Here is a 24861-nt window from a genome sequence, read left to right on the forward strand (position 1 = left end):
AACTAGTGGCGCCCCTACTGGTCAATAGAAAGAATGCAGGTTTGAGGGGCTTCACACCTGTCCCATCTACAGGTACAGGTCCGGTGGCAGGCTCATCACCAAAGGCAACATCCACCATGTTGACTTGAACTGAGATCAACCTCTCACTATTTTGTCCCCCTTTTTATGAAGTAAAGCTGCACGTTAGCGGTAGCTCACCTGCTCCTCATCCAGCACTTCATAGTCCGCCACGATAACCTGAAGCTCGTTAACGGCATCGTTGGTTTGGTCCTCTGTGAAGGGGCTCTCCTCCCCAAACAAGGCCAGGTTGATACCTGCTGCTCCGCCGTATTCTTGTTGCAGGAGCTCCAAGTAATACCTGGAGAGACAGAAGCTTCACTGTGACTCGTGCCTTCCGAGCGCTAAACTCGGCCGTCGTCTGCACTCACGCTTTTCCCTTCTCCAAAGTCAACAATTCAGACTTTTGTGATGCGAGTCTTGTGAAGTCACGAACATAATGAGGCTGGTAGGCCACTTTAGCCTAAAGAGACATTGGTTTAAATAAAAAGAAAAAAGAAAAAGTTTACAAGCAAGAGGGTGGTGTGGTCACAGAATCACACATCCATGTGTCAGCGGCTGCACACCTTATCTTCTGGGCGGCTGGAGTTGCTGAGGTAAAGCTCACATCGGTCGTCACAGTTGAGGTAAAGGTTGTAGTTGCCGCTGGACGGAGGCACAAAGAAGCCTCTGGTTCGTGTAGTGAAAGTATTGTAACCATTCGGAAAGATGTGGGGCATGGAGTCGACCCACTGGGACCAGTATCCAGTTGTGTTCTGGTTGTAGCTCAGGATGTCGGTCAGCAGACCCGGCCTGGTGCCGTTCCACGCCTCCAGCTTCAAGCCTCGGCCACCTGGGTTGAGACAGAGAGGTCAGCAAACGAGGACACTGGAGGAGTTTGAGTGAGAAGATGATAATAAAATAAAGAAATACTCCACCTATAATATAATATAACTGTCATCATCAATAATCTCACTTCCTGTCATATTGAATTGACTTTCTTTATTCAGTCGAGGGAAAAGACAGCTCTCTCGTTCTGGTTTCAGTCTTTTAAAACTGACCTGAAGTTTGTTTTTTGTTTTTCTGTTGTTTTTTTTTTAAGGTTTTGGTCTAAAAATATCACTTTCCATTCCCATTTCAGACATTTATTAGTTCTCTTCTTGTTTCAGTCAAAAACTTCAAGGTTTCAGTCTGATTTCAATCAATTTATTGATATTTTAATTTGATTAAACCTGAGGGAATGTTTTTTTTTTTCAGTCTTGTAAACAATATTACCATAACTAAAATACACACACAGTCTGACGAGCAGAAGAGTTTCAAACTCATAATGTGAAATAAATAAGTTGGACACGGGAGCCCAGGCTGGTCATCTGTTTGAGCCCCTTTAAGAAAATAAATAAAAACAAATATCTTGAGATCAGGTCTTTGTCACATCAGAGAACAAGATAACAGCACATCAAAGAGTGGTGACGGTCACGAGACGGCACCAGATCCACGGCGCATCTTAAAAACAAGCGCTTTGTTGGCAACAGAGGGAGGGATTCTTGAAATACTTCCACGCATCAAGACTTTGACGAATGTTCCCTCATTGTACTGACAGAGGACACGGACGGAGACGAGCGCCGGGGTAACGTCACATCAAAGACAGAAGCAGAGGAGCGCCTTCTCACCTGGGAAGATCGTCTGGTTGCTGTTCACCTGCTGCTCGGGGGTCAGACACGTGATTCTGTCATCGGACACGCTCTGGATTTCACACGGCACGCCTGTGGGAAATCAAGCGATAGTGAGTGACAGGTCTAAATCAATGTCCAGCCGTGCAAAAACGTGACGCTACAGGCCACAGACTGCGGTCTCCTGTCAGTTGAAACCCCCGATGGGACTCAGTCTTCATTTTGTGTGAAGATGCTCTTAATGGGGACTGCATCAAGGTCACTCATCCTCTAAACTACAAAGGTGCGACAGGTTTGTGGTTCGCAGGTGGAGGGCGAGCACGTTCCCTCCACACTGTGGCCTTGTTGGATTGGAAGCCGAGTCTCGCTGATTCCACCGACGCGTCTGTAGGTTCGGGAGCAGGAAATCTCAAAAACCAGCGGACTGATTTTGATGAATTCGGTGGGGAGTGACATTACAAGGATGGAGCGGCCGACTGTGGGAGGCCATCTGGATCAAACTGTGGCTCCTGACGGGCCTCTGGAGGCCTCTGGCAGCAGGGTTGGGTTATTCTTCTTCTGGATGTATCAGAGATGAATTCGATCAACTGTGTCCGTGAGAAACGGTTGAACGGAGAATATTTCAGCCACCGAGAGTAATCTTCACCGTGTTCTGGATCAGTGGCCCAGAAGATCTATTTATGCTGAAAGCAACTTATGAACAGAATTTGAAGATACCATGTTGATAGCCTGTGTCTACGTGACCTCGTTGGTGGAGGCAGGAATATTCTCAGTGCTGAAACTGTCACAAAACGTCTAAAAAAAAAAAGAAAAAAAAAAAAGCCAGATATTCAAATTAAAATGAACGGGATGCTTGGACGAGCAGGACAATTTAATGAATCTTTACTCTAATTTCTGGTAGGTTGGAGGCGACGAAGCTGTGAGTTCACCAAAGATCCTGACAAGAATCTCTCCAATGTCACAATTGCTCAACAACGCTCACATGCCTGGTTGATGATTTCATAAAAATGTGAGGATGAAAAACGCGTGAGTTCCCCTCAGAGATGAAGTAACAGCTCATGGCTGGTTGTCACGCCCGGTCGCATCTCTTAAGCTTTCAACGGATCGCTTCATCTTGGTCGCGCAGCTCCATGGTTTTCTTTTGTTGTAAAGAACGCTCACATTTTGCTTTGTTGAAAAGGATTAACTGCGCTGCGTGTCTTGACTGTGTGTTGTCGACATTGTAGAGATGTGTGACACGCGTGCGGGACAGTTTGTTCTACTCTGACACAAAGTCAGCAGAGTTTTTAGAAACCAGAGGCTTTGTGGTGAGTTCGCACGCCAACGGTGGCAGTTACCTCCAACAAGGACTCGTGCCGGGTGATCGGTTTCGTCGAAGAAGCGGCCACGGATGGTGAGGAGGGTCCCCCCCATCACACTGCCGCTTGACGGGGTGACCCCGATCACCTCTGTGTAAAAAACAGAATCAAGCTTAGTGTGTCAAGAATAAACTCAGCAAGTCCTGATGTGGCGACCTCCTCCTGTTAGCGCACCTGCAAACGTCTGAAACATGGACAGCTTCCCAAGCGACGACACTCTGTAGAGGTCCTTGTTCGGTAAACTCCTGTGGTTTAAACGACATCGTTACACTGATTGACACATGCCGGCTGAGGAAGGAGCCCCAGCTTTCTGATTCATTTCTCCGCAATTTTGTTTCTGCTTTACCTTCCAAAATTGCTGTCGAGGATGTAACTCAAGTTGTGGTGCCCTGCGGGGAAACAAATCCACCATGAGTTCAGGGTCTGGAATTAAAAGGAATTGGTGACCTTTTAAGGTTGACAAGAATCCATGAGAGCCTACCGACGTACGTCCCCGTCATCTTGCAGCTCATGTAACCCCAGTGGGAACTTTCAGAATCCAGTCTCAGGTTATATCTTTGGAATCATTTCAGATTTGTAGTCAAACACACGAAAAGAAACTCTTCTTGCCTGAATACATTCGCCGTAAATCGGTGAAGTACTCACAGTTCGTCTGAGTCCGGTTTAAGCATCTCACACGGCATCCCTCCCATGTAGGATCTGTACATTTATACATTTATATTGATCGGTTGATTAATTTAACCAGAAGTTAGAGCTTTTTTTTTTTTTTTTTCTCCAGGTTTCTCTGCAGCATTTATACCTTTGGCTATTATACTGTCAGCTCGAACGTTCATCCCTAACGCAGAAACTTCATACCTCAGAAATCGGACGTTGAGGCCATTTGAGCTCTTGGCGGTGTTGCTGCCATACACGTCGGTGTAGATCCGCCCTCGCAGTGTCACCAGGGTACCTGCGGAGTTTATGAACTAGTTTTGATTCCAAGTTGACAGCAGACTCAGTAAATTCACCAGCAGGAGCAGGGAGTTTACCCGGGGGGCCGCTGACGGGAGTCAGAGCTGTGATGGTCGGCGTGCGGTACCAGACGGGCTGAGGGGAGTAACATTTATGAATAAAAACACTAAAGACAAAAGAAATGTATTTTGCCTTCCAAGTACCTAGCATATCTAGAGCTTCTTAAGATGGTTGTTCTGCCCCCTACTTTATTGTGACACCAGAATGCAGAAAGAGCCAGCCATGCATACTTAGCTGGAAGCTAGTAGCGACTGAAGGCCAACAATAGCAAAACTTGACAAACATGAAATCTTACACTTTGATCCCAGTTTCAGGCACTCATGGAGTATTCGGAGTGTTTGGTTGTCCCTCGAATCAAAGAGTTCATGGATTGAGATTAAGATTGATTAAAATGATGTGGATTATTACAGAGGGTGAGCTGGAGAGTTAGTAAACGGATGTGTTGGGGTGTTAGCGTTAGCATTAGCTGCCATGGCTGGCTCTTTCCGCTTCCTGGAATAACAAAAAAAGTGACGCAGGAGGGGAAAATACATATTTTTGAGCTTGAAAAATCTATTTGTGATTAAATGAACGTCAGAATACGTGTTTCGGGTGATGTGTCGGTTCAGTGTGAGAGTGAAACTCACGAAGAGGCTGCAGTGCCACGGTTTGTATGAGCCTCTGCATATCTGGCTGTCAGGGATCGGGACCCCGTCCACACTGACATGGACCACAAACTGAGCACTAGGCAGGGCTCTGGGGGGGGGGAGCGGAAGCGACCAGGTGAATGTTCAGGGCGTGACACGACAAAAGACTGTGCGGCTTGAGGGCTACCTGGTGTAGCACATGATCTGGTTGCTGTGCGTGGAGTCTCTCTCCACGTCACACGGGACCGACAAGGTATCAGACACCAGCGTCACACGGTTCCCAAAACTGTCGTCATCCGGGTTCAGCTGGAACTGTCCTTCCTGGGAAAAGCCTTCCAAAAAAAAAAAAAAAAAAAAAAGACATTTTTTTTTTAGAATAAAAGTTTTGGAAGTCAAGAAGAAGAAGAGCTTTTTTTTTCAGGTTTCTGCACTTGAGGACCTCTTTATTTTTGTCTTTTCAGAACAGGCTTCTTTCTTTACTTTGACTGCACTGAGCAGAATTACTGATTTGTCCTGTTTGATATCGCAACCGTTTCTCTCCAGCAACGAGACAATTTTGACCAGGATGGACAGAAGAACAACAGTGGGAAAACAAAACAAAACGCTCAGTGTGTTCATCATCAGAACTAGCAGACGTTATGAGCAGTCAAATAAGTTCATATTTGGAAATTAGATTTGTTTAAAGGAAAAAAAAAAGAAACATTTTTACGTTGCTTAAATTAAAAAAGTGCAGTAAAGTTAATGATCACATTTGATGAACTTTGCCCTCCTGCTCTCCCTCTTTGGACTCCAGAATGAAAAGAATTAATCAATTAGAAGGTGAAGCCTCATCAGAAGTTCTGCTGCTGGAAGTAAGTTCATGCCAATCACTCTCATTAAACTGGTTGATATTTATTTTATTTGCTTTTCAACTGATTCAATAGTCTTCAAATAATAACAATATAATAAAATTGGACTAAATTATTTAATTGTTTTCAAAGAAAATCAGGTGAAACAATAACCGCCCTTGAAAAAGATACTTTTAAAGAAATGTTAAAGCTACACTTCCCTCACTTGAGTGGAGAATGTGTACTAGTATCTGGTAGTATCTGTGTACTAGTATCTGGTACCTGGTAGTATCTGTGTACTAGTATCTGGTATCTACGAGAGAAAAAGTACTTTTTTTTAAATTTTTGACTTGAAAAGCAGCTGGAACTTTAAGAACATCCGCTATTATTTTTAAATCTATACAGCAAATTCTGGATTCTTGGCTGGCCAGTTGAATATGTTTACCTTGTTGTTCAGCTTCCATTAAAAATAAAAAATATTAGCCCTCGTTTCTTATTTCAGAACCATAAATGTGGATTAAACTCATCCTGACTTACCGGAACCTGAGATGGTCAGACGGGTTGCTCCGTTTGTGCTTCCCACACGAGGAGAAACGTAGTCAACTCGTTGAGCATCTAAATAAATGAATAAATGAATAAATAAATAATTCTCCTCTGGACAGGGGTGTGTGAGATCATGTTCTAAATTTCTTTATTTGTCTAATTTTGTCCAGATGTGTCCACGTTGAGGCGACTTACAGCAGCAGCAGCAGAGCGCGACGAGCAGGGCCGCTGCCCGTAGCGACGAGCCCATCCTGGAGACGTCTCAGACCCCTGCGGCCCCTCCGGCAGCCTCTCCAACCACACAGCAGGTCAAGTCAGTGGAAGTTCCAGAGATGCAGCTGCAGTACCTCAGGCTGCACAGACTGATTCACTTGATGCAGTGATTTAGAGACAAACTGAAATCTTTTCCAGTGTTTTTTTTTTTTCCAAAATTAAACCGGGAGACTCCCCTGTTGTCAGTAGGAATTGTTTTCCTCTAGCTGGAAATGTCAAGTGGCCAGAGAGAGAAGCATAAAACACCTGATCGCACAGCAAGTCTTTATAAGGTGATGGCTCCGCCCATCACCTGGATGTGGGAGGGGTCTGCTGCAATCACGTTGAGCTCCTGACTCACCATCACAGCCTGAAATCAGACTGAGACGTCCACAAGTTCTCCAGCTGACAATGTGGATGTTGAGCAACAGCTTCATAAACGGGAAACCCATTCCAGAGTTGCTGAACCGGCAGCATGGGGATGAGCTCATCCACAGCTCCACGCTACCAAACCCTGGCGCCCAGAGAGAACCTACGGCTACAAAATCACACTCCTGGCCCCGGTTTGGATATTTTGAAGCTGCAAGATTGAATGTATCCCTTTCATTGAGCTACTGAAGTGGCCTCAGTTTAGTTTTGACCACCAGGTCGCGTTATTCTACGGCAACGAGTTACAAGTTACTAACAAGTTGGGAGCGTCGAACTAAAATTCCCTCCACACCCACAAAAAAAAAGTTCTTTCTCTCACTGGTGGGAGCACAAAATCGTTAGCGCCCGTCATGCTTGGTTAAATTCAGAGATTAGATCAGATTACAATCCACTGTAGGCAACGATGAAATGATCAAAAGACGTTTAATTTTGTACCAAATCTGTGCAACAAATTATTTCAACCCCAGAATTCCATCCATCCATCGTCTTCCGGTGGTTCCTGTTAAGGGGCACGCGGGGGCTGGAGCCGACCCCAGAATTCCGTGATTCCATAAAGGAAAATATACATACACATATATATATATATATATTTTTTTTCCATCCTACTATGCTGAGCATTTATACTCTCTTCACATTCGCAATTTAAATTAAACAAAACACAACATTCTTGACTGTTTGTGACTGGAGAAACAACCCAAGTCAGTCTTCAGGTTCCGCTCTCTGCTGATGTAGAACCCTTTTATTCTCTGCGTGCCAAACCCCCCCACACACACACACACACCAGTTCTGTTCTGGCGAGTGGGCAGACAGCAGCAGGCATCCACCACATCCATCATCCAGAACAAACAACCCACGCGTGTGTGGCCCCCGCACGCTCTCACACCACCCACACACCCCAGCAAAAACTCCCTCAAAAGTATAAATACTTGTCGCCATCAGAGCCCACAACTTCTCCCCGTGAGCTCTGAAGTTATGAAGAATGAAGAGCAGCAATGCTGTCCTGCAGGTCGAGGCGAGCGTCTGAGATTTTGACACTTTACAACAGAGGCGCGTTAATGAATGGCTCATTATGCTTAAGTAATGATTTTTCAGCACACCCACATAATTAAGCAGGAACTGACCGTAATTAATACACCTTAATGGTTGGGTGTTACGGTTTGGAAATGTAAAAACTACAATCAAAACAGATCAGCATCAGGTGACGGTTCAGGTCTTTCTAGGAAACATCCTCCTGAACAACGTGCAACAGAAGGAGGCTGTCAGTGCTGCGCCGTGAATGCATTATTAGCTCAAATCACACGCTGCCAAAAGGAGAAGAGACGGCAACAGAAGGGACGTGTAAGGAGGCTTTCGCCTTTGCAACCGTACAGGTTTTAAATAACTTCACAAAAGTCCAAATTACCAAAATATGCGTGACTTTATTCAGGGTTTTTGTTTTCTTCCAAAAATGGTTGCATTACAAACTAAAATCAATATGAAAACACACAATAGAAAATAAAAATAATACCTCAGCGTTGCTCACAATGAGAACAAACATCAGTTTGGGTTTTGCTTATGGGTCTACTGAGAGTAAAAAATGTCTAGACAGGAATGGAGGCGTTCACAAGGCGGCGTGTTGAGCTAGAAACGCTCGGATTCTCTGCAGGAGCTCTTTCTTCACACTGTCTGGTACCAGCGCTGCAGAGGAGAGCAGAACAGGAAGTAGAAGATGTCAGAAACGTACGGACCGCCATGACAAATGACAGAGGGGAAGTTTGGGCCATCATGAGGTGTTTGTGAGTCACTGCTCCTACATTCACAGCACAGAGGATCTATGTATGTCTGTCTGTCTACATCTGTACATACGTAGGAAGGAGCTCTATAACCCTCAAGTTAGCACTGTGGAACGTCCAGTTCCCTCACCACAGTTTTTGCTTTGCCAAAGATATTAAAAGGTTTTGTTCTATGAAATAAATCACATCAGTAAACACTGCACTCGTGAACTCTGAAGCCTTCGGGTAGCTTGGTGTTGCTAACAAGTAGCTAACAACACCACAGACACCATCGCGCTGAAAGCAGAAGAAGCGCTACGCTAGTGACGGTGACACTGAAGCCACATGTAGCTCCCGGTGTCCTCTTGCGCCAACTTTTTACTTCCATTGGTTGAATTTAAGCTTCAAAAATCATAAAGGTTGTTGTCATTTGGAAAGATGACCTCGTCAAGAAAAATCCGTAAGTCTTACAAACTTTTGATCGCCACAGATTTTCAGATTTTAGCCAAAATCCGATGTAAAAATCCCACCGGCTTTAACTGAGGGAGCCTGTGGTTCTCCACTCAGAGCTGGGGGCCTACAGCCCTGCTAGTCCTTCCCGTGATGCCAGAAAAAAACGTTGGATTTTCCAGTTTGCGCTTAAGGACAACAGCAGCAAATAACATGATAAAAAGTGTTAACTGTCTCAGAGGCGATGAAGATGATGACATCATGATCGGTGGCTGCTGGGAAATGCAGTGATGTCATTATTCTTTTCATAGGAGTAATGAGTCATCAAATCATTCAGCAACATTTCATTTCTTCACCTCAAGCAAAAAGAGGAAGGTCGGAACCCTGCAGCTCCGTTTTTAGAGTTTTATTGGACGTGACGCATGAATAAAAGACCCTTTTGTGTATTTGTCTGCATGTTTCTTCACTTGGGCCAATACGTTTCACTGAACAGCGCAAAACTGACAAGAGATGAACCGTCCGACCTCGGGGTAGTGAGACCCAGCGGTCCCCCAGGTAATAGTGGAGATGTGCGGTGGGAGAACGTCGTTCAGATGAGAGCGTAACTGCCGGGGAACCGGTTGCGTTCTTTTAGGTATTTGTCTGGGAGTGACAGGACATCTAATTGGGGTCGAAACATCGTCTTCTGAGAGGGGGCTACGCCTTGGACTTCATGGCTGTTTGAACAGGGACCTCCAACGTCAGACTCCTCCCAGCTCCAACAGCAGGGAGGAGTCGGGGGAAACTCAGGGTTTTTGATGGCCAGCAGGTTTAGGTGCAGCGTACGTCATGAAGAGCACGTTCCAGAAACGACTGTTTCACACTCTCTCGAATGTTACTGTCATCATACCTCTGCCTTTGGGTGTGATTTCTGTGACCAGGTCCTCCACTGTGACGTGCTCCAGGCCCTTTTCTCTGATCACATCTGAACACAGAAGTGTTAGCATCGATTACTTCAGGAGGGGAGCTGGTTTCGTAAGACGACCCCCCCCCCCCCACACACACACACACAAACCTTTGCAGTGTGCTTTCAGCTGATCCTTCCATCCGCACTCCACCAGCTTCGCCCTGAGCAACTCTTTCAACCTGTGGCCACACATTGAGTTGACATTCATTTGACCTGCATCAAAGCCAGGGGCTATCTCTAAACCATTGGTGTTCACGTCACTGCAGGGGGCAGCTTGCTTACCGCTCCCGTTCCCCCATTTCTATCAGCTTCTGGTTTATGGCGGCCCTCATCTGGGAGTCTTTGCTCATGATCTACCGGACCAGATACAAACAACAGCAGATAGGTCAGTTTGGATGGAACCAGTCAGTACAATCCACAACTACTGTTTAATTAGCTAGCAAACGTGTTGCCGTTACCTTTGTCGAGATGGATCAGCTGAGGCACACACGGTCCCTTCACATAACCGCGCCGTCTGAAGCACATCAGGCGTAACGGTTCCGCTTTGAAAGTTTTGCCAACAGCCAAACTAACTTTTCTGAAGATGGGGACCGACGGTTCTAAATATTACTTTTTTCTTTATCCGTAAGTTCTAATAAGGAGATTTTCAAAGGTACGTGAAACAAATTGAGGGGGAAATAGTAAGGAGAACTCAACTTCCCAGAAGCACTCGGGCTTGTCATGTCCGCAGCGAAATAGCGTCCGTGTGCGACACGACGTTAAACGTGTCTCTCGCTGAGTACCTCAACAACATCCTCTCTCTTACTTTTGAGCGATAAAGTCACAATTTGAAGACATGGCTGCTTCAAATTACTCGTTGAAGGTCAAAGGGGAGCTGCTGGACCCCAAATTTGAGAGTTACAGGTTATCTTTGGACGCCATCCCGACCTACACCGTTGAGTTGGATGCTGGTGAGAGCGGTTTGCTAACGTTAGCCTTACTTAGCTAGCATAAAAAGAAGCCTCCAAGTACCAGCTGCTAGTACATATATACAAAATTATATCGCGCACATATTAATGTACGTGACATTCTCAGACTTCATGTAATTTAATTCGCCATCTCTTTATCGGCATGTCTGGTGGTTTTTCAGTGGAGTTGCTCTAGCTAAAGTTAGCTGCAGGCATGATTCAAAGTGAAATAAAGTGTACTTTTGTGTTCGTAACAATATCTTAATCAGTTAACATCATTGCCAACAATAAATGTACGACAGAATCAGCGCTATAGACACCCCGGAGATAAGACACATAGACGCTGTAGTACAAGCAAGTAACATGAACAACTGAGAAGTTCTCAACTCCAGTTTGCTGCTTTTTAAAGTTGAAGACGTTCGTATATGTAAACGTGCACACCTCCCCTGTACGCATTCCGTGTTTTGATTTCATTCAGCGGTGAAGAGCTGTATGCTGCCACCGTGAGAGTTGCTCTAACACTTTTATACCCAAGTTTTAAAAAAAAGAAAAGCAAAACACTGCAACCGAAATGGCAAGATAAGCCATGGTAACATTTGATGAAAATCGCAAGAAAGAAGGGAAGTTTGAACAAACTGTCATAAACTTCAGTGACCTAACCAGAGTGTTTTCTTTCTTGTGCTGCAGCCGTGGAGGAAGTCAAGTTGACGGACACTCAGTACACCATGAGTCACATGCGTGCGTTTGGCATGTATAATTACCTGCACTTGGATCCCTGGTATGAAGACAGCATTTTGTTTGTGGACTGCAAAGGGCGGGTCCTCGGTCTCACTGTCACTCTGGTAAGCCTGTAAGACTCTCTAGGTTTTCCTGGAAGTTAACCAGTTTTGTAGCTGGCTTGCGTAGTTAGACATGTGTCTGCCTTAATGATGAAGCTAATTGCTGTGGGGTTTATTTTTCCACTGCTGGTAAGTAAAGGGATCATGTTTCTGTGAGGCAGACGGGCTTTAGTGCCTATGACGCGCCAGTAGGTGGTGACCAAATACTCTTAGTGATGCTGTGGCGCTGCAGCAGCAAATCCAGGGTGCTTTTCTGGCATGATGTCAAGAGAAAATTCCACAATGTTAGCATCTAAAAAGGTGCACTGTTAACAAGGCTCAGTTCACATCACCCATTTTGCTGTTTTCTTTTGTGACCTGCTCAGTTGCAGAATTTGTCTACCTTTATTTCTACGATTGTTACGTGATATGATTCTCAGTTCATCAGAGGACTCATGCCACATTGATATTAAGAGTAAAAATCAGTAAAACGCTTATAATGACATTTCAGCAGTCCTTCTTTTGTCTCCTGCGACAAGACTGACCATGATGAGAGATAATAGGGTCCTCAGTGGGGTTTTTTTCATGTCTAAACTGGCCTGAACGGTGAGCATCAGACTATAATCCTGACATACACTACTTGTCTTTCAGTGGCATCATTAAAATAATTTTATGGAAATGTGTTCCTGAAATTATAATTACAATAATCACATGATAATTACCTCTCGGCTCATTGTATAAGCGGTTCACACTCTGTCCGGGGCATTGACGGCACAGATGCTGCAGAGAATGATCACAAAAGTGCATCGTGCTTTAGTTGGCGATGAAATCTGATGCGTCACGCTCCATAGCGAGAATAGGGCAGTTGCTGCAGAGACCCTTTGATACGCTGTTCCTTCACGTGGTGAGTAATTGATGCTCATGTGGAGGTTTGTCTATCAAATACTAGTGAGGCTCTAACCTGAAGCCCGGTCACATGATCCTACTGGTTAATATCTCCTTTTTCTTGAATGCGCCTTCTGTTCTGCTCAGGTTTTCTGCTGAGGGTTCATTCCTGTGGCCGTTTTCCTTTAAGAACATCATGTTTTTGTGTTTTCACTTGCTGAAGCTTCAGCCTGGCTGCTCTGCTGTTGCTCAGGCAGTCTGTCACAGAGTTGTGATGTTCCGACCCTGTAAATCCTCAAGCAACCTCAAATACCCGCCTGGTTAAAGATGCACGTTGTTCTTGTTCCAACGGTGGCGTGATGGATCTTCGCTGTGGAGAGAGTTGTTGCCTTTGTTACCGGAAGGCTCCATTAGTAAAAGCCTTCATTTGCTCTGTGATTTATGACACCACAAATAGTCGGAAGTGAATCCTAGTCGGGGGGGGGGGGGGGGGGCGTTTCCAGAGTCAATAGGTCCTTCCTATGAAGCCACAGCTTCTTTTGGGGGGGGGGGGGGGGGGTTCATTTTTGTCTTTTTAGCTCTTCAAAAATATTGTATATCAGCTTAAGATAAGCAGCCTCATAATGTGAAAATGCGTTCCTCTCAAGGACGCGTCTTGTAGTGTGAGATAGAAATACGATTCAGTTCCACTGGGAACTGTTCCTCAATTCTTGCAGGGCTGTGAACTGTGTGTGTGTGCATGTGTGAGTGTGAGTGCAGGTGCGTAGCTGATGCTATTCTATAAAACCAAGTTGATATTTAATCCTGTATATTAAAAGGTTCCGTTTTTAAGACATCTTGAATGTTAATTTAAATTAACCAGTGTGACGTGGAACCTTCAAACCTCCAGTGCAAAACCGAGTATTATTTTCTCTCCGTCTTGGTCTCAAACTGACATGACGACGCTGTGTTGAGGCGTAGGTGTGATGCACGGCGAGCGCCATCAACCTCCACTGATAAAACAGGCTGTGGACTTGAGAAAGATGGCAACAGTGATTGTTGGGATGATATAACGGCACCAGTCCACAAAACTGTCCCTGCACCCCTCTTTGGTTCAGTCCTGAAGGTTAAAGGTGAGCCATCTAACACGGACGGAGTTTGTGCGCTACCATACGAGTACCCAGGAATTCATGAGGATGAAGCAAGCCCACAATAACCCACCACCACATTTAGTTGCGCCTCCCAGTAAATATGAATCAAGCAGGCCATCTTTAGGCTGTGTTCAGGACTTTTTGCTGACCAGCGTGTGTTATTGTGAATCCAGGACACGGCCCTGGGGAAGCCGAGGGAGGTTTACCGTCTCATGCCTGAGTCCAGCCGGCGTGAGGATCGTGTTTGTGCGTCCCTCAGCCTCACCTCAGCAACCTGGGCAGCCCTCTCTGATGGCTGCGGGGGACTTTACCTGCTCCGCACCGGCAAGAGGGGAGACAGCTCCCATACCAAGTGGGAGGTGAGTGTAGCAGCCGGTCCACTGCTAGGCTGCATGTTTGCCATGTGAAATACATCAGAGGTTGGTGCAACAAATGAGGGCAGACTCTGACTTGTGTCCTCTTTACGCCCTCCGTTGGTGACTCGCTGCAAGTGCAACAACACGAAAAATTAACTTTCTCAGAAGTCGTGTCTGATAATTGATAATCAACACATTCAGGCACCACGTTGGAAGAGAGGGAGGGGCTGCTTTATCTGGGCTGCACGGTAATATCTGCTCTATCAGCGTGTATTAGTGCTAATTACTATTAAAAGTTTATTATTTATTAAAAGTATTGGTATCGGCCCGATGAGTTAAACCGTCGGGCTTGATCTTGTTCCTTCAATCAACTTGTTTCATAGCAGCTAGAATTGTTCGTTAAATATCAGCAAATGGCTTCAAGTTCGACTATTTTTTTGAAGAGCGGTGACGTTTCAGTGCTTGGTAGTCAGTAATATGACGACGTGAACTGTAGTTAGGGAAGAGCGTGCGAATCACACAGGATCATTTATTTACAACTGATAAATGAGTTCGCTCACTTCAGGAGAGGCCAAGGCAACGTTGACTCCTGTCTCCTAACCATCAAGCAGCAAATCGTCTGTCTCAGTCGTATTGGCACCAAGGAATGTCCAGTTCTTCACCTCAAGGATCCTCAATGATTATTTTTAACTGTATTCCAATTATAAGCTTACCAATGAGTTGAACCACGTTTCATGTTCAAAAAGTTCTGTCACGCTTTGGAAATTGAATCCTGAAGTCTTCGGTGAGTCTACGATTGAAGAGCGTGAACACTCTTGATGAGTTCTGAAAACAAAGTTCTTGAGTTGTTCTAATCTCAGCGTCGGCGCCAAGACAGCCAGACGGCGTTTCGCCTCTGTTTGTGACTGCTGCGATGATAACGGCCACAAGCCAGATGTGTTTATGCAGACAGATTGAAGCCGGGATCGCGTCGCCCTCTTCACCCAGACAACAGCCGGCGTTGATTTAGAGTTGCTAGTTTGAATCGGTTGTTTTAATTCCCAGGATGAATGCGTTCACGGCCCAGTGCAGACGGAAGCTGCTGAGAAGCACCGGATGCTGGCAGCGCCTTTCACACATGCTGGGTTCTTAGCAACAGGGGAACTTTGACATGGAAGCTGGTCGAGACGTTTTTAGATTTCCTTTCTTATTTCTTTTTTGAGTTTTTCTGCAGTTCTACAATATAATATAATAAATTGCTCATTCTGGGACACGATAAAACTTATGAAATGAATGTTAAAAAAAACCCGATGTGAAACTTTATTATAATAGAATTGCTTGTAACCCAATTATAATCAACTTAAACTGTAAAAATGAGTATCCTCTCATTTGACAGCACGGCTGTGTTAATCACAACTCTACCACGCCGGGTCGCTGGCTCACCACATCACCCCCTAACGATGGCCAAGTAAAGGTGCTGCTAGCATAACATGAGCAGGCCTGACAGTTCTGTGCGAGCGGTCGTCAGGTCACAAACCATCGGACTGTGTGTCAGAGCTTTTATTCTCTTGTCAGAGAAGGTCAACCGTAACTGTCTCAGGCAAATTATCTGTAATGTCTGCGTACTAGGAGTGATCGACGGTAATGAACGCTCTGAATTACCGACCAGAGACGGAGGTTATTGGATTATACACCGCATAAATTAAAAACACGGTTAATTGGAGACAGGCATCAATAATCAAATATCAAGCTATTACTTTTTTATGAGTGAAGAAAAAGCTGCTTGTCAAATCTGGCTATCGGGGTGTAGGAATTCATAATTCTAATTGCGCTAAGCAGGAACTACTTACAGGACACAGTTGTGGTGGAATGATTCCCTGAGATGGGAAAAGAAAAAAAGATCAAGGAGGAGTCACTTTATTATTATTTTTATTAAATCATATTTCATCTCAGTCACTTACAGTTTTGCCCAATATATTCAATATTCTGTGGTCATTAGTTTGACTTCCTGCTCGAATCTAATTGAGAAATTTTAGCTCTGTAGATTAACAATGGCTGAAGGGCCGCGAGGAACAATAGTTTCATTATCAATATATCTTCAGATTTATTGTTGTAATTTTGTTAATTTAGGAAAGGAAACCTTATTATATTGTCTTTGAAATAAGCTCACGTTTCAGAAAAGCAAAAAAAGCTTTTATTTTGAAGGCCACATTACTTGACTGGAAGTCATCCAATGGGCAATGGATCGGACTTGAATGTCTGCTGGTCATATTCTGCTCGTGTTTATCGTAGATATAAGCTGCCCTATATTAATCAATAAAACAGTGCCAGTGGCGAGTTTATAATTTCTTGTGAATTGCTAAAAAAAAGAAAAGAGGATGGAATTCAAATAAGCCTGCACATCACAAATCTGACTTTCCTCTGTATAAACATGAGTAAAAGCATTCTGGGTGCTGAGAGAAGAGACTCCATCGTTCTTGTCTGCTAGGAATGGTAACGTTTGACTTTTGTGTGTGTGGTCAGCCTCTGTTCAGGGAAGACATGGGGCGACCTTTCGTCATCCTCCACAGCGTCTCGCATGTCCAGACGGGAGTTCACACCGTGGAGATCCTGCTGCTCCACATCCAGAAAGACCCTCAGGAAACCAAAGGAAGCGGATACTCGGTGCATCTGGAGTGGATCACGGTCGCCAGCGCTACCGGGCAAGGTGGGTGGCGCCCTGAGCCAGTGTCAGCTAGCCGGCCCCCGGGCCTGAAGTCAGATGAGAGGATCTAAACTTCAAGCCTGTGTTCCACTTGTCAAGCAGTATTCAGGGTCCTCGCGCGGGTCTTGAAAGTCTTAAAAAGCACAGAATTTTGATGAGCTGTTTTCCAGATTTTCCAACGGAAAACTTTTCCCTCCTATTCGACTTTTAGAGCAGGCTCAAAGGCACATAACCTGGTAAAGTTAGAAATACAGGAAGAAAGCCTATAAAAACATGATATGATTTTGCGTCCAGCTCGGCTCTGGAATGACATCACATCAAAACCTGTGTAGCTTGAACTTTTATAGGGAACACAACAGGTACAATCTCAACCAAAAAAAAAGTAGGAACACAAGTTTAAAATACACAAAGCTGGAAAAAAGAGCAGGCACCCTGGTACTGACACTTATGAGCCACCATGTGACAAAAGTCAGCCATGAGTGGAGTTTGGTTGTGGCGCTGATTCCTGTAGGTCGCTGTCGTCTCCACGTGCAGGTCCAGAGAAGAAGTACGAAGTGAGGAAGAGGAGGGTCCTGAAGGGGAAGTCGGTGCCTCATTACGCAGCGGTGGAGCCGCAGGGGAAGGGTCTGATGGTGGCTTCTGAGAAACCGTTTGTCTTCACGCACGTGGACGGTGAACCGGTTGAACAGCCTGAGCCAGAGCCCATGGAGGTGGAGAGGCCAGGTGGGTTGGGGGTTTCTCCGCCGCACCGGGTCATTTGTAGTTTCTGTGTCATTACGCAGCCATTCAGCTGCCTGTTGTTTGGCTTAATTGTTAACTGGGGAAACATTTGTGTTCTGTGGGAGCAGTTCTTCAATACCAGCTGTTGCGTTTCCTAGAAAGACAAACAGTCGTCGGTGTTTTGATGTGTAGAACGTGAAAGCTGCAATTAACGTTTGGCATTTTGATGGGAAGAAAGATGAAATCCCCCGCCATCGCCACAAACTTCTGTAATGATGACAAATGTGTTTACAACTCCTCCAGCTCACAAGTAGTTGCTTCATCTCAATGTATTTTTTTTAAAACATCGGAAGTCCTCTACTAATGAAACGTAAATCCTCGGGGTGGAGTGGAGGGGTCATCGCTGGTTTCCTGGGCCGTTGTCGTTTTCTCACCTGTGCCTGCACCCATGGGTGTGTCGTTAATCTGAAAGATATTGCAGAAGAAGACGGCAGCTTTTTAGTCGTTTCTTGTATCGGCGCTTTCTGCTTTGGATAAGGAAGAAGTGGTTTAGATATCAAGAGAGGAGGCGTCTGGTTTCTGGGGGATTGGGATCAGTTTCCATGATGTACGACACGGATGGAGAGATGAGTCCAAATAACATTGGTTTACACACCCGGAACAAGTGCGCACACGGCGACCGTTAGGGAACATCTGGAATTAGACAGAGTTTCCCCAAGTTTCGATTGCTTTTGGGGATGTCCCTGATATCATTTTGCTTTTCTGCATCTATGTAGTCACCTGAGAACACACGGCGAACTGGACGCATGTGCTTCATCCGTGTGCAAGACGGCACACGCCGGTGGTGTGTGCGATGGTGCGTTTGAAAAACTGTCAGCGCTACCATTCCAGATCGGTGCCTTGACAAGCGTCTCTGCTTCATAGTAACAGCACAACTGCAGAACACACGCCCAAGTGCTGTGAACAAGCTCAAACAGTAGCTGGGTAAATTAAAGAAATGGAATAAAAGTGTGAGGATCCGATTCGTTTTGTTGTGATTTGTAGATCGACGGTTGCTGTGGATTTCGATGCCAGAAGCGCCTCTATGAGTCCTTCCAAGATTGTGTCGCCCTGCGTGGTTTTGACGTTCGGCTGTTCGTGGATGTTGTTCCGATACAGAGTTGTGAGGGAGGTGAACACTGGAGAGAGAAAACCATTTGGAAATGAAGAGATGTGGCAGCTCACCTCATCGGCTCCTCTGTTGATTCAGCCAATAACAAAAGGTGTTAATGAACTCGTTTCAGCTCCTCACACTCCTGCCAGATCTGGAGCCGGTCTGTCGGGCCGGAACACCTCGATTGGACCAGTTTCAGGGCTTAGACGACTGAATGGCAGCTCTGGCACTGAGTTCCCTCCTACGCGACAGAGTTGGCACAGATGTAACACATCAGCGTCCGTTTTAAGCCACAGACGCATCTGATAGTGGATGCGATGTCATTAATTATCTATGACGTAACCATCCATCTGTCCATCCATCATTTCCTATACTGCTTATCCGATAAGGGGGGGTGGGGGGGGGGCTGGAGCCTATCCCAGGTGACATTGGGCGAGAGGTGGCGCAGGGCCATCGGGAGCATTTAGGGGCTCAGTATCTTGCTGATATTTACATGTTTATTCGTACTGAAAAACACACACAAAGGGAATTTGAGAGTGTTTTCTTTGACCACCTCGCTGACTTGCTACAAATCACTAGCAGGCCAACTGAGCGCTGAGTCAGAGGCAATCAACACTGACGTCAAGGCGACGTGAGACGAGATCCGCTGGTCAGAGGTGGGAGGCCGGCTGTCATTTATTTAAAGAGTCCGCCGGCGGAATGCCTGGAGTAATTTGGCGGTGTTTCAAATGTAACCGTTGCTCTTGTGCTGTTTCTTCCTTCAGTCCTCTGAATTATTCTAAAGACAGGAACTTCCAGTTTCATATAAGAGAGCTTATATGAGCCGGACATTCCCTTGGCATGGTAGCTGCTGATGAGACCTGTTTACTGCATAAATACAGCACCATGTATCATGCATGAAGTACATGAAGTAAAACCTGCCAGCAGTTTCTTGGCCGGTAGCCCAGCATCGCACGACAGTTAACTGAAACCCTTTTATAGCCTGTTGAGAGATTGCGCTCACTTGCAAATGAAAAGGACCAAACATGTAACCTGTCTTACGCGTCTTTGCTGGAGAAATAAATGAGATCAATTAGTTTTCACCTTGTTTTGTACACTGCTGCCACCACAGTGTCGTCCCTGCTAAAATTATACCGCAGGTTTTTCCTCCCGTGGGGATGCAAAGAGGATGTATTTTGCAGCATTGATGGCCAGTGACGTCGCAGTGTGACGATTGATTCATCCTCGGTGGGTGAAAAATAATAAAGGCTTTTAGAGGGGAAAAAAGGGAAGCAATCTAAAATGGAACAAACTGCTCTTTTAGGAACAGATCCTCGTGGTGCTTGACCTCAGCACTTCCCAGGGGTCGGTTGAACTAAAGTGACTGCCGAGACAGATTTCCCATCATTGATGTCTAATCATAAAATTCAATAAACGTCAACCTGAAAATCCCAAACACACACACGTGGAGCATGAATGCACGTGTAGTCATGGACCCGAGAGAGCCACCACATGCAGTTATTCCTGATGTGAATGTATTTTTAGATAAATGAAAACCACAAAAATAGAGAGACTGTCTGAAGAGTTCTGAATGACCGTCAAGATGAGCTGAGCTGTGGCGTGGGCGGATGGGTGCAGCACAGAAATGCTCCACACATACAACTCGTCATGACCATATTGTTTTGGGCAGCCTGTGGCGATTTTATTCATTCCTTATTAAGCTTTGATCATTTCCTCAGGAGCTTCTGTATCGGTGAGGCTGATCAGCGTCCATCGTTGCTCTGAGAGAATGATTGATGTGTTGTCTTTGTTGACCGATGATGAGACAAAAGCTGACTTGAGAAAAATAATCGTGTTTGGAAGCGCAGCAGATTTGCAAATCTTCACAAAATGGAGCCTGGAGCGATTTTCTCCAGCGAGCGTCCCATCGCCAAGTGTGGCGCGCAGATCATCCATCGGCACTCCTCAGTTCTCTCGTGGTTTAAGAGTTTTGGCATCAACTTGACCACTGCTTTGTGTGCACCGTCACTTGAATCGTATCCTTTGGCCTTTGTAGCGCTCAGCACCACCTCGTCCCCACCGCCGCTGAAACGCTCAACAATGGAACGTCTTTAAGATGGAGTTTGTTCCAGTTTGTTCCTTCTGTGGACTTGATGCTATTTTATGTTTTGTCTTTTATTTCTCACCCTCTGTAATGAACACTGATGCTATTAAATCAATTCTTTTGAGAAACTTAAATTACAATGCAGGGCCACTGCAGTCTAATTCATTGATTTTTTTTTTTTTTTTTTGTCCGGTTCCCCATCTGCAGTGTCACTGAATATTCAACAGCCATACCTTTCATTCCCTGCACTGTATGAGATGTTTTATTTATGAGTCTATAACAGATGGCGTGATGCTCTTATTAATTTTAGCACCGTAATTTTTCTTTCCTGTTTGAATTCAGATCCCATTTACTTCTGGCAGCAGACAGCAGAGGACATCACGGTGTGCGTGCGCGTGCCCGAGGGCATCACCAAAGACGAGGTGCAGTTCCGGCTTGCAGCAGACAACATCAGCATCGGAGTCCAGAGGTTCCCTCCTTTACTGGAGGGCCGGCTGTATGAGTCGGTGGACCCAGAGGCCAGCGCCTGGATCATCAAAGATGACAAAAGGTTGGCAAACTGCTACTGTGAGTTTTTGTTCTCTCTCAGGAGAATTTTCAGGAGTCAAAGCAGAAGTGGTACAGGAAACATCCAAGTTTATCCCAGTAATGGAGAAACCGCCATCAGAGTGAACTACTGACCTCTTCTCTCGGCGGACCTCACATAATTTAACTAGCCGGTCCCCCTAGGATTCCCAGCGGCGTGCTGGAAGTGGAGCGGGCTCATGCTCTCTGTGTCTCAGGCACTGATGATCATTTTTGCTAATTTATATTTATTTTATATTCCAACTAACATGGAAGCAGAATTATACTCACAGCTGTGATGCAAACAGACACCTTATTTGGAAAATTAGCCAAACCAGAATATGGACCTTAACTGGAATATCCCGGTCATGGAAACAGGGCCTGTACTTTCACCTGCATGAGCGTAGGAGGGACGATGTGCCGCTTAGTGTTGTGGAATTGACAACACTTCTACAAAATGGTGGCTCTCGCAACAATGGAAAATGCAACATTTCCAAATTTTCCCAGAAAAACTGTTGAATTTTGCAAAAGAAAAGTTGGAAAGTGTGGAATTGTGAGAAAAAGCAACACCCCTGCATTTGTCGCTCGCTCGCTCCTCGTGAGTCTCAGAGGAGAGGATTGTGTCTCATTTAGAAGACTCAGTCTGTGCCACATTCTTCATTTCCACATTCACACGGACTGAAAGATTCTGGTATTAATCTGATGAAGGCAACACTCTGGATTCGTCACTGCCAAGTACTCAGCATTTTCTGCTAACCTGAAGCTGAATGAGGTCATAGTCAGATTCCGCGACACGACATAGGTTTTAAATATCCCTCATGCAAGAGGACGTAGAATATTCTGATCCATTCACAGGATCTATGTATGCTCTAGCTCCCAGGGACTTCCTGGACTCTGACAACAGTGTTTTGTATAATTGATAGGAAAACATTCCAAATACGCGATGGAAGCAACATGCCAGAAATGATTTCAGGGCAAATTCCGGAGGGAAACCCAGAGGTAGGGCATGCAGGCTTGCATCACCAGTCATTATTTCAACTCCGTGAACAGGGAATAGAATAGAATACATGATAACAATGGGGTCAGAAGTCTGAATGTTTTAATCCACTTAAATGCCATCATCAACACGAACCATGTTCACACCCACCCATTCTACATTTAATGGTGTTTTTGGTTTTAGTGAGCAAAGTTGCCAAATCCAGTGTCAGTAAATGTGGATCTTACAAAGACGGGAGGGGCCTAAAGAGTCGTGTAACCCTTTTATGTGCCCCTGATCCGTCTGGGGTTGGTGGGTCTTTGCTGGCCGCTTCAGTGTGAAGACGGGATGCCGCCAGGCTTCATGCTTTCAGGAAACGCCTGGAAATGGCAGTTAGAAATGTATTCATTAAACAAAGCTGGAAAGTTTTAGGAAAACTGCTTCACCAGAACCTGGATGTTATAGTGGTAGTAGTACTGTAAACCATGGGTCTTCAACAGGGGTTCCGTACCCCCAGGTGGTCCCCAGAGGTACTGCAAGGGGTCTGCTAATTGTTTGATAATATTAGGATTTTTAATATTTCTGAAAATACAGTAACATAAATCTGTGACTTTTAAATGTTTAGAATTCTACAATTCTACAATTTCATTTAGCAGACGCTTTTATCCAAAGCAACGTACAACACAAGCAAAAATTTAGACCTAATTAAGGAAAAGTCCATAGGAAGCGCAAAAGTGCTTCAGTTGTGATTTGGTCACAGGTACTGCCATCTAGTGGCAGAAGAAGTGTTGCCCCCCTCCCTTTTTTTTTTTTTTATATAACAGACATACAACATCACACAACACAGTTAGTGCTACATAGTCACTAAGTGCTGGGTCTTGGACCCTCTGACTTATTCTACCCCAAAGAGGAGAAGAGTCAGGTTCAGTGCCTCGGTGCTCTCTGAACAATTGAGTCTTCAATTGTCTCTTAAAAGTAGAAAGGGACTCAGCAGAACGCACAGAGTTCGGTAGTTCGTTCCACCATTTGGGAACAACAGAAGAGAAGAGTCTGGCTAGAGATTTGGAGCAGCGCTGGGCTGGAAGCACCAGGCGTCTTTCGCATGCAGAGCGTAGTGGGAGAGAAGGAGAGTAGACCTGGATCAGGGATTCCAGGTAGGCTGGAGCCGTTCTTGGGATTGTTTTGTAAGCCAAAAGAAGTGCCTTGAATTTGATCCTGGCTGCCACTGGAAGCCAGTGAAGAGAAACCAGCAGCGGGGTGACATGTGCCCTTTTGGGCTGGTTGAAGACCAGACGTGCTGCTGCATTCTGGATCATCTGCAGAGGCTTGAATGAGCCTGCAGGGAGGCCTGCCAGAAGAGAGTTGCAGTAGTCAATGCGTGAGATGACAAGAGCCTGAACCAGAAGCTGTGTGGTCTGTTGGGTCAGGAAGGGTCTGATCTTCCTGATGTTGTAGAGGGCATAACGGCAAGACCGAGAAACTGAGGCCACATGAACCTTAAAGGTCAGCTGGTCATCAATCATGACACCCAGGTTTCTGGCTGAGTTTGTGGGCACAAGTAGGCTCGAGTCAAGTTGGACACTGACCTGAGGCTGAACAGATGGACAAGCTGGAAAGACCATGAGTTCAGTCTTAGAGAGATTCAGTTGAAGGTGGCGTTCCTTCATCCATGTGGAGATATCAGCCGGACACGCTGATATACGATCTGAGACCGTTCTGTCATCAGGTGGAAAAGAGAGGAGAAGCTGAGTGTCGTCAGCATAGCAGTGGTAGGAGAAGCCATGGGAGCGGATCACTGCACCAAGTGAGGTGGTGTACAGAGAGAAGAGAAGGGGACCAAGCACTGACCCCCGAGGAACCCCAGTCGATAGGCCATGTGACCTAGACACCTTTCCTCGCCATGACACTCTGAAGGATCTGCCTGTGAGGTAGGACTTGAACCACAACAAGGCAGAACCAGATATGCCGAGTTCAGAGAGTGTGGAGAGGAGAATGTGATGGTTCACCGTGTCGAAGGCAGCAGACAGGTCCAGCAGAAGCAGGACAGAGCACTGACCAGCAGCTCGAGCTCGTCTCAGTGACTCAGTGACTGACAGGAGTGCAGTCTCAGTGGAGTGGTCACACCTGAAGCCAGACTGAAAAGAGTCAAGTAGGTTGTTGTTCCGCAGATGTTCAGAGACCTGGTTGAATACTGAGCGCTCCAGTATTTTTGACAGGAATGGCAGAAGTGATACTGGCCTGTAGTTTTCAACCTGGGCGGGGTTGAGATTAGGCTTTTTGAGCAGTGGGGTGACACGGGCCTGCTTAAAAGTAGCAGGAAAAATGCCAGTTTCCAGGGAGGAATTGACAATGTGTGTGACTGCAGGTTTGATAGTGGGCAAAATGGTCTGCAGGATGCTGGTGGGTATTGGATCGAGAGGACAAGTTGTAGGTTTTGAGCTCAGGAGAAGTCTGGAGACTTCATCTTCGCTCAGGGGAGCAAAGGAGAAGAGTGAAGCAGCAGTGGCATGTTGGTGCTGACTGGACTGGTCAGGCTCGGAGAACTGGTTGCTGATTGCAGCAACCTTTTCAGTAAAAAAGGAGGCAAACATAGAATTAAAACATGAGTATCTGAATTTGTGGATAATGATTGTTTTAAGAGCTTAGT

The 24861-nt window shown here is 45.6% G+C and overlaps 3 protein-coding genes across 4 annotated transcripts in view; 1 reads left to right on the top strand and 2 right to left on the bottom strand.

The window, feature by feature from the left end:
* Window positions 1-6563, bottom strand: part of pkhd1l1.1 (PKHD1 like 1, tandem duplicate 1) — a 38633-nt gene extending 32070 nt beyond the window's left edge. For both annotated transcript variants that reach the window (XM_086194206.1, XM_086194205.1), the window contains exons 1-15: window positions 6267-6563; window positions 6066-6143; window positions 4889-5033; window positions 4702-4810; window positions 4093-4150; window positions 3920-4013; window positions 3710-3763; window positions 3546-3619; window positions 3411-3453; window positions 3239-3309; window positions 3044-3154; window positions 1707-1799; window positions 624-889; window positions 429-520; window positions 199-358 (exon numbers count right to left, since the gene is read on the bottom strand). In XM_086194206.1, coding sequence (XP_086050332.1) covers window positions 199-358; window positions 429-520; window positions 624-889; window positions 1707-1799; window positions 3044-3154; window positions 3239-3309; window positions 3411-3453; window positions 3546-3619; window positions 3710-3763; window positions 3920-4013; window positions 4093-4150; window positions 4702-4810; window positions 4889-5033; window positions 6066-6143; window positions 6267-6321 — 1503 coding nt within the window. In that variant the 5' untranslated portion in view covers window positions 6322-6563. The remainder of the gene's footprint in view (window positions 1-198; window positions 359-428; window positions 521-623; window positions 890-1706; window positions 1800-3043; window positions 3155-3238; window positions 3310-3410; window positions 3454-3545; window positions 3620-3709; window positions 3764-3919; window positions 4014-4092; window positions 4151-4701; window positions 4811-4888; window positions 5034-6065; window positions 6144-6266) is intronic.
* A 1587-nt stretch (window positions 6564-8150) lies between these two features.
* On the bottom strand, window positions 8151-10480 carry LOC147240363 (transcription and mRNA export factor ENY2). The gene is made up of 5 exons (XM_086193814.1): window positions 10358-10480; window positions 10182-10252; window positions 10008-10078; window positions 9843-9917; window positions 8151-8429 (listed from the first exon to the last, which is right to left on the bottom strand). Exons 2-5 carry the CDS (start codon window positions 10247-10249, stop codon window positions 8353-8355), a joined length of 291 nt encoding a protein of 96 aa, XP_086049940.1. The 5' UTR covers window positions 10250-10252; window positions 10358-10480; the 3' UTR covers window positions 8151-8352.
* Window positions 10481-10624: 144 nt separating this feature from the next.
* nudcd1 (NudC domain containing 1) overlaps window positions 10625-24861 on the top strand; it is a 35308-nt gene continuing 21071 nt past the window's right edge. Inside the window, exons 1-6 of the mRNA XM_086193812.1 lie at window positions 10625-10849; window positions 11534-11688; window positions 13853-14038; window positions 16538-16721; window positions 17253-17441; window positions 21017-21224. Coding sequence (XP_086049938.1) covers window positions 10735-10849; window positions 11534-11688; window positions 13853-14038; window positions 16538-16721; window positions 17253-17441; window positions 21017-21224 — 1037 coding nt within the window. The 5' untranslated portion in view covers window positions 10625-10734. The remainder of the gene's footprint in view (window positions 10850-11533; window positions 11689-13852; window positions 14039-16537; window positions 16722-17252; window positions 17442-21016; window positions 21225-24861) is intronic.

The sequence above is a fragment of the Aulostomus chinensis genome, chromosome 22 (genome assembly GCF_037954235.1).
Source record: "Aulostomus chinensis isolate RoL2024-O1b breed Wild chromosome 22, RoL_Achi_v1.0, whole genome shotgun sequence".
In the NCBI taxonomy this organism is placed as follows: Eukaryota; Metazoa; Chordata; class Actinopteri; order Syngnathiformes; family Aulostomidae; genus Aulostomus; species Aulostomus chinensis.